The 12434-nt window shown below is 56.3% G+C and overlaps 3 protein-coding genes across 3 annotated transcripts; 1 reads left to right on the top strand and 2 right to left on the bottom strand.

Annotated features, from left to right (window-relative positions):
* Positions 1-2948: 2948 nt before the first annotated feature.
* On the bottom strand, positions 2949-4596 carry CDEST_07626 (Putative glutamine synthetase, catalytic domain, glutamine synthetase domain superfamily; the record flags this gene model as incomplete). Its single annotated transcript, XM_062923785.1, has 4 exons — positions 2949-2979; positions 3047-3736; positions 3791-4091; positions 4167-4596. 4 exons carry the CDS (start codon positions 4594-4596, stop codon positions 2949-2951), a joined length of 1452 nt encoding a protein of 483 aa, XP_062779836.1.
* Positions 4597-8126: 3530 nt separating this feature from the next.
* On the top strand, positions 8127-9450 carry CDEST_07625 (Putative short-chain dehydrogenase/reductase SDR, NAD(P)-binding domain superfamily; the record flags this gene model as incomplete). The annotated part of the gene is made up of 3 exons (XM_062923784.1): positions 8127-8197; positions 8350-8488; positions 8797-9450. 3 exons carry the CDS (start codon positions 8127-8129, stop codon positions 9448-9450), a joined length of 864 nt encoding a protein of 287 aa, XP_062779835.1.
* CDEST_07624 (Putative isocitrate lyase, pyruvate/Phosphoenolpyruvate kinase-like domain superfamily) lies at positions 8466-12022 on the bottom strand. Its single transcript, XM_062923783.1, has 2 exons — positions 11261-12022; positions 8466-11195 (listed from the first exon to the last, which is right to left on the bottom strand). The coding sequence occupies exons 1-2, from the start codon at positions 11664-11666 to the stop codon at positions 9802-9804; spliced, it is 1800 nt and encodes a 599-aa protein (XP_062779834.1). The 5' UTR covers positions 11667-12022; the 3' UTR covers positions 8466-9801.
* Between the last annotated feature and the right edge of the window lie 412 nt (positions 12023-12434).

Here is a 12434-nt window from a genome sequence, read left to right as displayed (position 1 = left end):
GAACCTCCACGTCTTCCACCCTTCCTGCTCCTCTACCGGGAGGACCTGACGCCATCAAATCACGCCTGGCGCCTGATCGGAGCACCTGTCCGCATGGAGTCACTGGCAAGGGAAAGAAAGAGGAGCAGGGGAGGTGCGGGAGGCGGTCGACGGCGCGCCGGCCAAGGGTACGTGTACATGCCGGCCAGGACGATATGATGTGAAATCCATGTAAGAATTCGAGGGAAAATAAACCGTTCCCAGGCTGGGAACAAAAAGAAAATCAAACCAAACCCCCCTCAAAGAAAAAATCAAAAAAATCGAGCGTGTTGAACCCCTCCCCCTCCCCTCCACTCAAGATGTGCATGCATGCATGCATGCAGAACAAGCAGAGGAAAAAACACCGGGGCGGCTGGGCTATGGCTGCCAAGTTGCAGCGTAGCATGTCGACTACTACCCGCACCCACACCCTGGCTCCACGGCAAGGACTTGGAGCTTGCCGCAGGGCAGGTTGGGAAGGGGGTGGGTTGAATATAGGCAGGGTTGACCATGCTGGCATGGCACTTGAGCGCAGAGTGAGGTGAGGTGGTGATTTTCGGGGCGAGGAAACCCATCAAACGTCCGAGAGGGCGAGGGAGATGGCGAGGAAAAGAAGCAGTGCAAGTGAAATCAAGTCTCGGACCAGGCCCGGACGGCCGGCCGGCATAGCTACGACAGACATGTTTCGAATCATTTGCCTCAAGAGTCTCTTCCAACTACCGTACCTCGCTTGCTTCTCCCCTTGCCTGCTTCTTCCCTTGCTTGCTTCTTCACAGATATAAGCTGCTGCTGAAAGGGCATCATCTATCCCCACTTGGCATCTAGAGCCGGATTCCCTCTTGGTTTAGATCATGATTCCATTTCCGATGCCTCCGTCATCGTTGGCCTTGCATCACTTCCACAGCCGTATACGGAGCCAAGCCTCAGCGAGGCATTCACTTGATCCCCGTTGGTCCTGCCTTTGCTGTCCCGTTCTCGGTGCCACTACACTAATTAGTCGCATTATCCCTCAACGCATGTCTCAACGGCCGGAATACCACCCCAAAAATGAGGTCCAGAATCCCCCCTCCTCTTCGACGGGATGCAACTTTGGTCAGCAGCATGCCCTTTCTTGGAGGCGTTCCCGCCTAACTGCTTGCAGACAAAAGATTTGTCCGTAGTTCATAGGGATGGAGGAATCGCTCGAGGGGCACAATTCTCTTGGAGCCCGTTTCTGGAACAACTCCATGTGATGTTTTCTCCCCATGTAGAGGTGGCCGCTTCCTCGAGTTCCACCGCATAGATCACCGATACCCTGTCAAACTTCTGTAAGGAACCCGGCCCGAAGCGATAAAGCAAAATTAAAAAGGCCGTTATTGCGACCGTGTGGGACCTCCCCCCCTTCTTTTATTTTTTTATTTTTATTTTTTTTGTTAAAACATGACCAGGCAAACATCAACCATCACCCGGCCTCCACAACTTACTACGCGGACGCTCCCCGAGGAATGACACGAGGCATGCCCGCTAAAATGCCAGAGGTGACGGGACACGGCCGAGCATGGGCGAGCGACTTTCCTACCTTGGGAGCCCCAACCGCCCAGGGTGCCACGCTGTGTATGCGTCAAATGGAGCTAAACGGCGTGGCATTCATGTGCTTTGGAAGCCGCCGTCGCCCCCCTGGTCTCACGGCAATTCGGCGAGGGTGATTGACGCCCGCCCATTTTCCTTCCAGAAGAACCGCCCCCGGCACATGGGAATAGCAACTGCCTCATAACGAGATGAAATATGGGCTCGGAGACTAGGACTGGGCTGGGATCACCCTCTGGGGGGGGGGGGGGGGGGGGGGGGGCGGTGAGTCGAGGAATCGATAGCTTGGAAACCATCAGGTTTTGGCATTTCCATGATCGATCACCTTGAATGTGGCTTCGACGTCGATGGCGACAACGAGCTTGTTGGGAAATCCTGGAAGCCCCAAAGGCACGTTCGCGACTCAATGGTTTCCCCCCACCCTTTCCTCTTTTTACCGAGGGATCTCGCTCGTGGCGGATCTCGGATCTCGGAACCTGGCATTGTCGTATCTCTCTCTTTCTTGATATTTTTATGTCCCATACTTGACCTTGGCCAAAACGCCCAAATTGTTCAAGAAAACCCTCACTCACCATTGACGAACCCAAGATAAGAGAGGACCTTGTAGACGACTACGGACCCCGGAGTTTGATGCCGCATCGGAGCTTCCGTTGTCGATGCAAGTGTTGCCCCTCTTATTTGCAGTGCCTCGGGGAGGGGCGCCGTCGGCCAACAAACAACCTACTTGAGCCTCTCCTGACTCACGTCTCTGTCTTGTCACGGGTCGCAAGTAGTCAGTCTTCACCGACATAGGTCCTCAGCTCGGCCAGGGGTGGGCCAATTGAACAAGTGTGATCAATCAGAGAACAGGCCATCAATGTTGCTGCGCCTATCGCATCATGCATCATGTGTGAGGAGACGGGAGCCCGCTACAGCGATGGAAAAAAAAAGAGGATGGGTCCTCATCACAAGCTTCCGGCGCTCGACTTTGGGATTGGATCGACGGGACGTTTTTTGCTCGTATGGGACCTGCAACCGCGCTGTCCCATCACAAAAGGCGCATCTAGCACAGCCAATCAAGCGCGAATCCGTGTCATCGCATCCCACATATCGCAAACATTCCTTCGCGCTGGTCTCATCAGGTAGAACCAAGAGCCAGCCTTTTGAAGCCGGCGGTGCTGGATCGATACTTTGGTATTTCAAAAGGGTATCTAGATAATAGGGTGCAACTTGGGACGGGGCCCAGACCATACTTGCACGCGCGTTGCCATGGTGTCGTGGAGGGGCTGTCATACTCGCGTTCGCGAGGCCTGACGTCAGGGGGGTTGAAAATATCCGAACTCCAAGAAATAATGGAAGAACAAAGTTGAACAGCCCCGCTGGCTTTATACCGTCTCGATATATCGCTTCACCTCCCTGTATACAGCAGCTGTTAGCCGTCTTCCTTTGATGTTCCCAGAGGGGGTCTGAGGTTGATACGCACCAGTCCGTCACAGCCTCGTCCCAAAGGCGGATCTCATGATCTCTTGTTCCACCAAAGTGGTCGACGAAGTCGTCCCCGAACACTTCTCTCGCAATGCTCTCCTTTCGCGTAAATCGGTCGTTTGCTTCGCGCAGACTCTTCGCAAGCCTGATACCCTTGTCACCGCTGCCGCCCACATCTTGACCCTTGCCCAGAGGCGGAACAGGGATTTCCAATTTCTTCTCAACACCTCGCCAGCCCAGAGCAAGAATTGCCGCGAGCACAAAAGAAGGGTTCGTGTCCGCACCAGGAACACGGACCTCAAAGCGAGTTGCGCCAGGCTTCGCCGTGGGGGGCGCAATGAGGCGTATCGACGCGGCTCTATGCTCCAAACCCCACGAAACAGTGACAGGTGCCCAAAAGTTCTCAACCAGGCGCTTGTACGAGTTGACTGTGGGCGCCAGCAGAGGCATGACGTCGGGGAGACCCTCGAGCAGACCAGCTAGAAAATGACGGCCCAGGTCCGATAGTCCAGCGACGTCCGGGTATGGGGGGTTCTCATCCTTGGTCTCGCGAGCAAAGAGGTTCTTACCCTCCTTGTCGACGATGGAGACGTGCATGTGCCCGCTGTTCCCGGGCAAGCCCTGCTTTGGCTTGGCCATGAAACACGGGGTGATTCCGTATTTTGTCGCGACCGACTTGACGACATACCTGCGAGCGCACTTGGTCAGCTTAGCAGAGACAGTAGTGATTGTGCCGACTTACTTGAACAGACTGGCCCTATCAGCCATCTGTTGGATCTCCCCAAACTCGAGCGCCGCCTCGAAGACGCCTGGGCCACTCTCGGTATGCCAGCCCTCGATATCACATTTAAATTGGGAGCACGTCTCAAAGATGTCGTAAAAATAGTCGTTGTTGTGGACGGTCCGCGTTAAGCTGTAACCAAACATGCCCTCGGTGAGAGACGGCAGCGCTTGAGGGGGGTTCTCTTGCAGGTATCCGGCCGTGGAGCTCGTGGATTCGGCAGAGCGGGCAGGAGCCTTGAACTGGTAGAACTCGTACTCGGCTGGAAGGGAAAAGCGTGCTGTTAGCTCTATGCGTTGCGGGAAAGGGCAGTCACGGGAAATATCGGCAGTCTCACCACCAGCCATGGCGCCGTAGCCCTTGGCCTGCAACTTCTCCAGGGCGGTCTTCAATAGGCCACGGGGGCACGCGCAGATGGGCTTCTGAGTATCCGGGTCGTGGAAGCTGACGAGGAAGAAGGGCACATTGTTCTCCCACGGGATACGACGGAAACTGGAGAGGTCGGGAACGGCGATTAGATCGTGGTAGCCGTTGTCGGCGTTGCTAATCTTGAGCTCCTTGATGTACGTCATGTCGTGCATGTCCCAACCAAAGATGACGGAGCAGAAGCCAAAGCCCGACTTGGCGACGGACAGGAACTTGCTTTTGGAGACGAGTTTGCCGCGCAGCATGCCGTCGACGTCGATACCAGCCAGCTTCACTTTATTATCGTCCCGGAGAAGCTCCGGGAGCGACTCGACAGTGATGGTGTCGTTGGACGGCGCCATGATGGGATGTTGGCAGCAAGAGTGAGCTGTCAATTGACTTTGGATGACGTTGGTTTGGATGAATGTTGGTTGATTTGGAGGTGTGACTGCGAAGTGTGGTATTGCTGGGACAGACAAGCAGGAAGCCGTTGTCTAAGAGGGTCTTTCTATTTGCACATGAAACTTGCAGCTTGGACGGGGCAAAGAAGAAGCGATGAGCGATGGCAAAAGGTATGAGTTGGTCAGAAGGGCAAGGAAGAAATCGGCGAGAGAGGGAGCGCGCGCGCGCGCAGAGCAACGTGACACAAGTATAGATCGTGGGGCCTGAGACGATACGCAGCAAACAATGGGATGAGCTCTGAGGGAACGCGGAAAGGGACGTGGGGAAGGGGGATGGGGACCGGGACCGGGACTGGTATCGTACAGTGAACACGAAGAGTCCCTCCTCCCCCCACCCGGGATGTTTACAGTCCAAGTCCAGTGCTTGATGAATTCCTGCGTAGGTACCTACATCATGCGACGTATGCATCCCTCCTAAGGCGAGTGACTCGGTCGGAGTGAGTGGTTGCTTCAATCAAGCTTGATTCCAAGGAACCCCCGTGCATGCAGCAAACTGGATGCGGGAGCGCCGATAAGGGAGCGCGCGGCCAATGGAATGCTGCGGATTGGGATTTGGGGAACTGGCCGGAGCGACCATGACATCGGGCGGGGCAGGGCAGCTCCCAATCTGCCAAAGTGAAAGTCTATGAATGGATGATTGAATGAATGATTGAATCAATCAATCAATCAATCAAGCTACAGTGCCACCTCTTTAGAAATCGATTTCGCGCTCGTCTTCTGGGCTGGCTCGTTTGGGGTCAGCGTGTATGGTATGTAGGTAGGTAGGTACTGGTCATCTGGCACTGGTTGTTTCTTTCTATTCACCCCTCGGCGATACATTACTGCACAGGACGGCACAGGACGGCACAGGTCAGAGGGACAATTGAGGAAGGAACCGAGGAACGTGTTGGCTGCGTCTGCGTCATCATTCATGATTGCAGCAGTCATGCAATAGAGGAACGTACCCACCCCCTCTTTCAGCTCCCCTTCGCCGAGTTGCCTCACCTCCCTCCTGTCAACTAGAGCTGAATACTGATGCTCCCTGTATTGCTGGACGGACTGAGGCATATAAAAACAAATGATGGATTTTTACCGGAGGCCGCCCGCCGTCACCGTGCGAAGTGACCGGCGATGAACCGACGTTGGCATATCTTGTCCATGTTTTCTCTTCGTCTCCATTTTCCGACTTCTCTTTGTCCCCTCTCATTATCCCGCCCCAATTCATCAACAACCGCCATCGACTCTCCGACACTGTTGCGCTGCCGACTGGTCCTGGCATCAATCCGAAACCAAGACAAGGGGAAAAAGCGGGAGACGGACGCGCTTGAATCAAATACCAAAGACCATTTCATCCTTTCTATGAGCTTGGGTCTGCTGTCGCGCGAAGCCCGAACCCTCCACCTCAGTTTACTGCCAACGGGGATGCAACGCATCGTGAACTCCATCTGGTTCACAATGGAGATTGTCCCCTCATACCCCTCGCTACATGCAGTGCGTTGTTTGCCGATTGCTGATTATGCTACATGCCAGCAACAAGCGCGGCAAATGTTCCGCGTAGCGGTATCAAGGCGACCGCGACGGCATTGCACGAAAGCATATTCATCTCTATTTCCGTCTGGGCTTTCCTGCCGCTGCTGTCACTTCCACTACTCAGATAATCACCTCAATCAATCATCGAGCATCTTTTAAGCTGGCGTTGCCTGAGCGGCTCCTGTCCAGCCCTCAGCTCGGGGATCCCCCCTTCGGCGCGGTCTCGGACCGCGCTGCGCTTCCATGTTCTGCAATCCACGAATGACGAGTTTACGAATCGTAATAGATTGTCCGGCCCGTCCGGAGTCTACCACCACATGGTCGTTTGTCATTCACCGTCGCCTGCCCACATGACGATGAAAGCCGAGCGGGGTGGAGGGGCTCGGCCAGACCGCCTCCGATGCCAAAAGGTCATGGCAGCGGTTGCACACAAGACACACAGTCTTGGCTTTGCCGTGCCGCTCTACTCTGTCCACACGGATTACCGACACACATACCTTACAATTCAGGTACCTGGCAGGACTTTGAGTGGCGACTTGTCTGATCTATCGAGCAGATCCATGCCCTTCTGCCGCTGAGGCTGGCTCTGCACTTTTAGCCCGAGTCTTTGCGGTTCGCCATTGGCCTGGTTGGCTGCTTAGCCCATCATCCCGGCAGCTTCTCCGGAAACCATGCACATAGGGTCTTGATCCTTTCTTATCCAAATGGCCAAAGTCAACGTCCATCATTAATGGCTCTTTTCATGCGGACATTTGGCAACAATAAGGTGTTTTCCGTCTTGTTGACAGGCAATTTTCGCGATAGGATTGTATCTTCTAGACGGCCATGCGTACCCGACTCGATTCGACGTGTACTCTGTCGCCCCCTTCACGTCTGGCGTTCCCCCTCCCCTCTCTCCCCCCTCTCGCAGGTGTGTTACGGAGGGGTTGGTACCTGATCTAGGACCTCCGTCGTGTCACAATCAGACCCACTGATAAGAGATAACGCGATATCGGTGTTGCGCCCGTTAACACGTTGATGCGCCGTCTTGGGGAACGATACACACGACCGAGGCGCGCCTTCTGCAGCCGATGTCGTGGACCAAGGAATATGGTTCTGCCACCATGAAGATATCCGTGATGATCCTCCACCGATCTCGATCCAAGCGGGTGATGGATGTGTTGATTCCTTCCGATGCCTAGTAGGGCAGCGACAACTGTCAGCCCGAGACAGGAACAGCTTGAGCTGAGCAGACAGAGAGTGCCCGCCGGCGCCCACCACCCACCCCCATAACAGACGGGTCTTTCTGTCTGCACCCCCATCGCCCTGTGTCACATCTCCGTATGAGATGGTGTTCCCCATGCGCCGTTGTCGGATCTACCTTCCCAGCGAGAGGCTCGAGCAGCTGGCAAGCCGGCTAATCGTGAGCTAGGAAGGGGGCTGATAGCCATCCCGACCGACCGACCGACCCTGATATGTATCCGTACCGCGCTTGCGCGCTTTGTATCCAGTGCCTACTCCGTGTATGCGACGACCGCCTCCTTCTCCCTTGAGCAGCATCCCATCAAATTGGTATTAGTCCTTGACAATGTGGCCAGGGCGGCAAAACGAGACATGGCCCCCGGATTTCCTTGACTCATCTCCTACCTCCTGACGACGGCCTTGTCTCCTTCTTCGGCTCCATTCTCCTCAGCCAGCCCCGTCTTGACCCGTCGTCGTCCAGATTCTTTAAACACATCGTCTCCGTCGTCTTGTCGTGTTCAGACCTTCTTCCTCTTCCCTCCTCCCACCAACAACCCAACCAAGCAACTTCTGCCGCTTACCCAACCGCCTCGCGACCCCAAATTCGACCCTTTCCGCCACATCGCGCACTCTCCACAGCCAGCGGCTTTCGATTCAACATCACCACAATTCATACACCCCTCAATAAAACAACAATCAAAATGGGTTCTGTTCCTACTGAGATCAGTGGTAGACTGGCTGGCAAGAACGCCGTTGTCACGGGCGCCGCTGGGTAAGCAACACATCTCGTATCGCGGCCACCGAACCGCCTTATCTTGACGGCAAATCAGGATGCGCCCCAAAGGGCTGGGCGCTCACCGCAAGAAACAAGACAAAAACTCATGAGGATGCGATAAGCTGACCCGAGCCTTCCCCTTCTGACAGTGGCATTGGCCTGGAGACCAGCATCCTTTTTGCCAAGGAGGGTGCCAGCGTTGTCATGGCCGATATCTCTGGTCCGGCGCTCGAGAAAGCCAAGGCCAAGGTGCTCTCGCTCATTCCGTCCGCGAGGGTCGAGACCAAGGTACGTCTGCACACTGCGAATGGGAGGTGTTGGAAGATTCCATTCCCGCCTCTCCGAGACTCCGCCGACACACCCGTTCACGCTGCTTGCTGCACGCGCTCACTGCACCGCGCACTTTGCACATTCCCAATTAAAATTGCACAACTACCCCGCTGTGCCCCGCCATCAATCCATCAATCATTCACCCATCCCATCATTCCCGTTTGCGTCACCGTCCTCATCCGCTTCACATGCGACAACCACCATCACCACACGATGCTCAACTCCCATTGTTCCTTGAACTGACAGCTTTTGCTACGCTGGAATAGATCACCGATGTTTCCAAGGAGGACCAGATCAAGGCCCTCGTCGACTCGGTCGATGCCTGGGGTGGCCTCGATATTATGTTCAACAACGCTGGTATCATGCACGCCCGTGACGACGATGCTGTCAACACCCCCGAGGAGATTTGGGATCTGACCCAGAACATCAATGTCAAGGGCGTCTGGTTCGGCAGCAAGCACGCCGTTCTCGCCCTGCGCCGCAACAACAAGAGCAAGGGCTCCATCATTAATACCGCCTCTGTCGTCGCCCTCGTTGGCGCTGCCACCCCTCAGCTTGCCTACACGGCTTCAAAGGGCGCCGTTCTCGCTCTCACCCGCGAGCTCGCCATGGTCCACGCTCGCGAGGGTTACCGCTTCAACTCGCTCTGCCCCGCCCCTCTCAACACCCCGCTGTTGCAGGACTGGCTCGGCGACGACGTCCCCAAGCGCATGCGCCGCGAGGTGCACTTTCCCACCGGCCGCTTCGGCGAGGCCATTGAGCAGGCCCAGGCCGTCCTTTTCCTGGCGAGTGACGAGTCGAGCTTCGTCAACGGCCATGACATGGTTGTCGACGGCGGCATGACCAAGGCCTACGTCACCCCCGAAGGCCCCGCAACGCCCGCGCCCATCAACAACGCCAGCCGCACCAGCCTCGAGTAAGAGTGCGAAATGGCTTATTTGATTGCGATGTTCCCGAAATGATACGGCACAGGACTGGAGTTTAAGGCGCTTGGCAAGACAACCAGGGGGAGGGACCCGATGGAGGGTCATGATGATGAAACTGTGAATAGACTACATTATTCAATTGGCAAACTTTTTTCCTTTGCTTTGGCTCAAATGCACTCGACGGGCTTGTGTAGGTTAATTTGTATGGTTTCCGAAAGACACAGAAACCATTTGTACTTGCTTTTTGCTGAAGTAACATCATGAAATATTACAAGACGAGTGACCATAAAAAAATTGTAAACCTGCAACGCCACCCCATGCACTGCAGTCAAAATTGCGCTCTCTCTAATGGAACTGGCTCTCGGTGTTGCCTTCACCCATGCTCTTGCTACTGGAGCTGCCGCTCTGAATCGCCCCTAAGATGCCGTCAATGTAGCCCGCGCCGCTCCACTTCTGATGCGTCAAGACATCGCAGCCACCCTCCTTCTCGCGCCTCTGGACGATGTTGACGTAGGCCAACATGCCGTCCTTCTTGAAGTCCCTAGCGAGCTCATTAGTGATAGTCGCGTTGGAGTGTAGGCCGGCAAGGGAGATGAGCTGCAGCACGAAGCCCTCCTTGGCAATGTCCCAGATGAAGCTCTTGAGCGTCTCATCGGTGAAGCCATGCGCCATCCAGTTGAATGACGGGCTGAGGTTGTAGACGAGGCCCTTGCCGGGATACACCCCTCGGACAGACCGGGCGAGTGTCGACGCGACCTCAACGTTGGGGTCGCCCGTCTCGACCCACAAGAGGTCTGCGTACGGACCAAAGGCGATGGCGCGCTTCGTCGCGGCGTCCATGCCGGCGCGATAGTGGTAGAAGCCCTCGCGGGTGCGGGGGACGTCCCATGAGAAGTAGACGGGGGTCGATGTGTGCTCGTTGGCGAGCTTGCGGCGCTGGGAGATGCCCAGGTCGCGATCCGAGCGCACCCTTTCGAGGTACGCGTCAATCTTGTCCTGGGAGACGCCCTCTTTCTGCATGTGCCCGACAGCGGCCTCGTCAAAGGTCACGAGCCTGGTGTTCTTGACCCAGTCGGCCTCGAAAGTGTCGATCTCGGCGCCGGCGGCGCCCTTGGCCTCCATGGCCTGAATGGTCTCGGCGAGGGGTTCGATGGCCGGGTCGGCGACGCCGAGGATGAACTCGTGATCGCGCACGTCAATGGCGCTGCTGATGAGCTTACCGCTCTCCGAGTCGGTGCGGGCAATCACGAGGTTCTCGCAGCCCATGACGTCCCACTGGAAGCGGGCGGCGTTGAGCCGATTGATGTGCTCTCCGATAGGCACCAGGACCTTGCCGGCCAGGTGCCCACACTTCTTACCGCCGTGGAGCTGATCCTCAAAATGCACCGCCGCGGCGCCGTTCTCGGCGAAGAGCTTGGCGAGCTTAAGAACGGCGGAGAGGCCGCCATGGCCGGTGTCACCGTCGGCAATGATGGGCCGCAGGTAGTCGACGTACGGCGTCTCTACGCGCTCCTCGGGCTTCAGCTTCCGGCGGGCGTCCCATTGTTTCCGGTCGTGCATCGACTGCGCCTTGGCGAGTCGCTGGACTTGGTTCGGCACGGTATTGTAGGGGTAGTCGCCGAAGTCGGGAGACACCTCGTTGGTGGACGTGAGGAGCGAGGAGCAGGCCCAGCCCGAGATGTAGAGAACTTCCTGATGAGGGGCTTGTTGCGTCATTTGAACGGGGTCAATGGCGCCCACTGCCAGTACACGTCGGTTAGCACAAGATTGCTGGACGGCCACGAGAGCATATTGTCGTTCGTACTTGTGTGGATGGGCTTCCCCTCAGCCTCCCGCTCCTTGACGAGGTTGAAGAGCTTCCTCGCCATGACGGAGCTGGGATACGACTGATGTTGCGAGCCGCGCTTCGAGACGACATCGGCAGCGCTATAGGGTCGCTTGATGCCATGGTATCTTGGCGACTGCCACCATGCCTCGACCTCCTTGATCTGGGCTTCGTACAGTTCGTCTTCGGCAGCGCCGGCCTTCTTAGACTCGGGCAGCAATTGGAAGGCATCGCTGGGCGGGGAACCGGAGGAGAATGGGTTCGCGGGGGCCTGGGCCATTCTAGGTGTAGTTGAGATACAGCGCAGGGCGATGGCTGAGGTCGAGGTTGGTCGGGGGAGAGGAACCCTACGGGTAACTGCCCGCGCGGCAGCCCTTCTCATCATCGTCGCCTTGGTGTTGTGACGGTTTCCGGGGGAGGGTACAAAGAAAGTGTATGGAGTTTTGAGAAGATGACTTTATTTGTGGTCTCGTCCAAGATCTAGCAGGGTCCGTCTAGAAGAGGAGGTAAGCGTCGTAACGCCGGGGAGACATGTGTCGCAGGGACAACTCCGAGCAGTGGCGATTCGGGCACTCGGGAAAGGAGATCTTACATAACGAAGAGTCTCTGCCAGGGTTTATACGGAAGACAAGTGGGAATAACTTGGGAAATAATGCATTAGACAAACCAGTGCAGCCAAGCAGCAAGTGGTAGCCGGACACAAGCGATGATGAGCCTTGGTAAACAGCGGCAAAGACGGAGTGCCGCACGTGCTGGAGGATTCACTATTGGCCAATTGACAAGGCCGCTCATCCGCCGGCGGCTTCGGCTTGCCTCGGCCCAATCATTTCCCCTCACTGTTCACAGTGTCAACAGGCGGGGATGTCAGGGATGGATTTAGGGCGTCGTATGGATCACCAGCCAATCAAAGTGTCTTGATTGTGCAAACTTGAGCTATGTCCTCTCAGCCCGCACTGCCCGCTGCGACCCGCCAAACGTGGAGGAAGGTGGAAAAGCTGGGGTTCCCGTCCCCCGTGCCCCGTCAATCCCTCAATCCCCCTCCCCGCTAAGACAGAGTGGCTCATACCACAGGGTGTCGACTTACACCCAGAAGGAGGAGGTCGGTGCCGCTCATCCAGGCTGCCCCAACCTCGGGCTAAGGCAAAGCCAGCTT

Source organism: Colletotrichum destructivum, chromosome 5 (assembly GCF_034447905.1).
Source record: "Colletotrichum destructivum chromosome 5, complete sequence".
Classification (NCBI taxonomy): Eukaryota; Fungi; Ascomycota; class Sordariomycetes; order Glomerellales; family Glomerellaceae; genus Colletotrichum; species Colletotrichum destructivum.
This window is presented reverse-complemented; position numbering and strand designations above follow the sequence as displayed.

What these genes read in the sequence shown, in the direction of transcription:
- CDEST_07624 (XM_062923783.1), bottom strand. Translation starts at nt 11,666, where the DNA reads ATGATGAGAAGGGCTGCCGCGCGGGCAGTTACCCGTAGGGTTCCTCTC. An exon ending in GGGGAAGCCCATCCACACAA is followed by an intron (nt 11,196 to 11,260) that starts GTACGAACGACA and finishes GTGTACTGGCAG; the next exon opens with TGGGCGCCATTGACCCCGTT.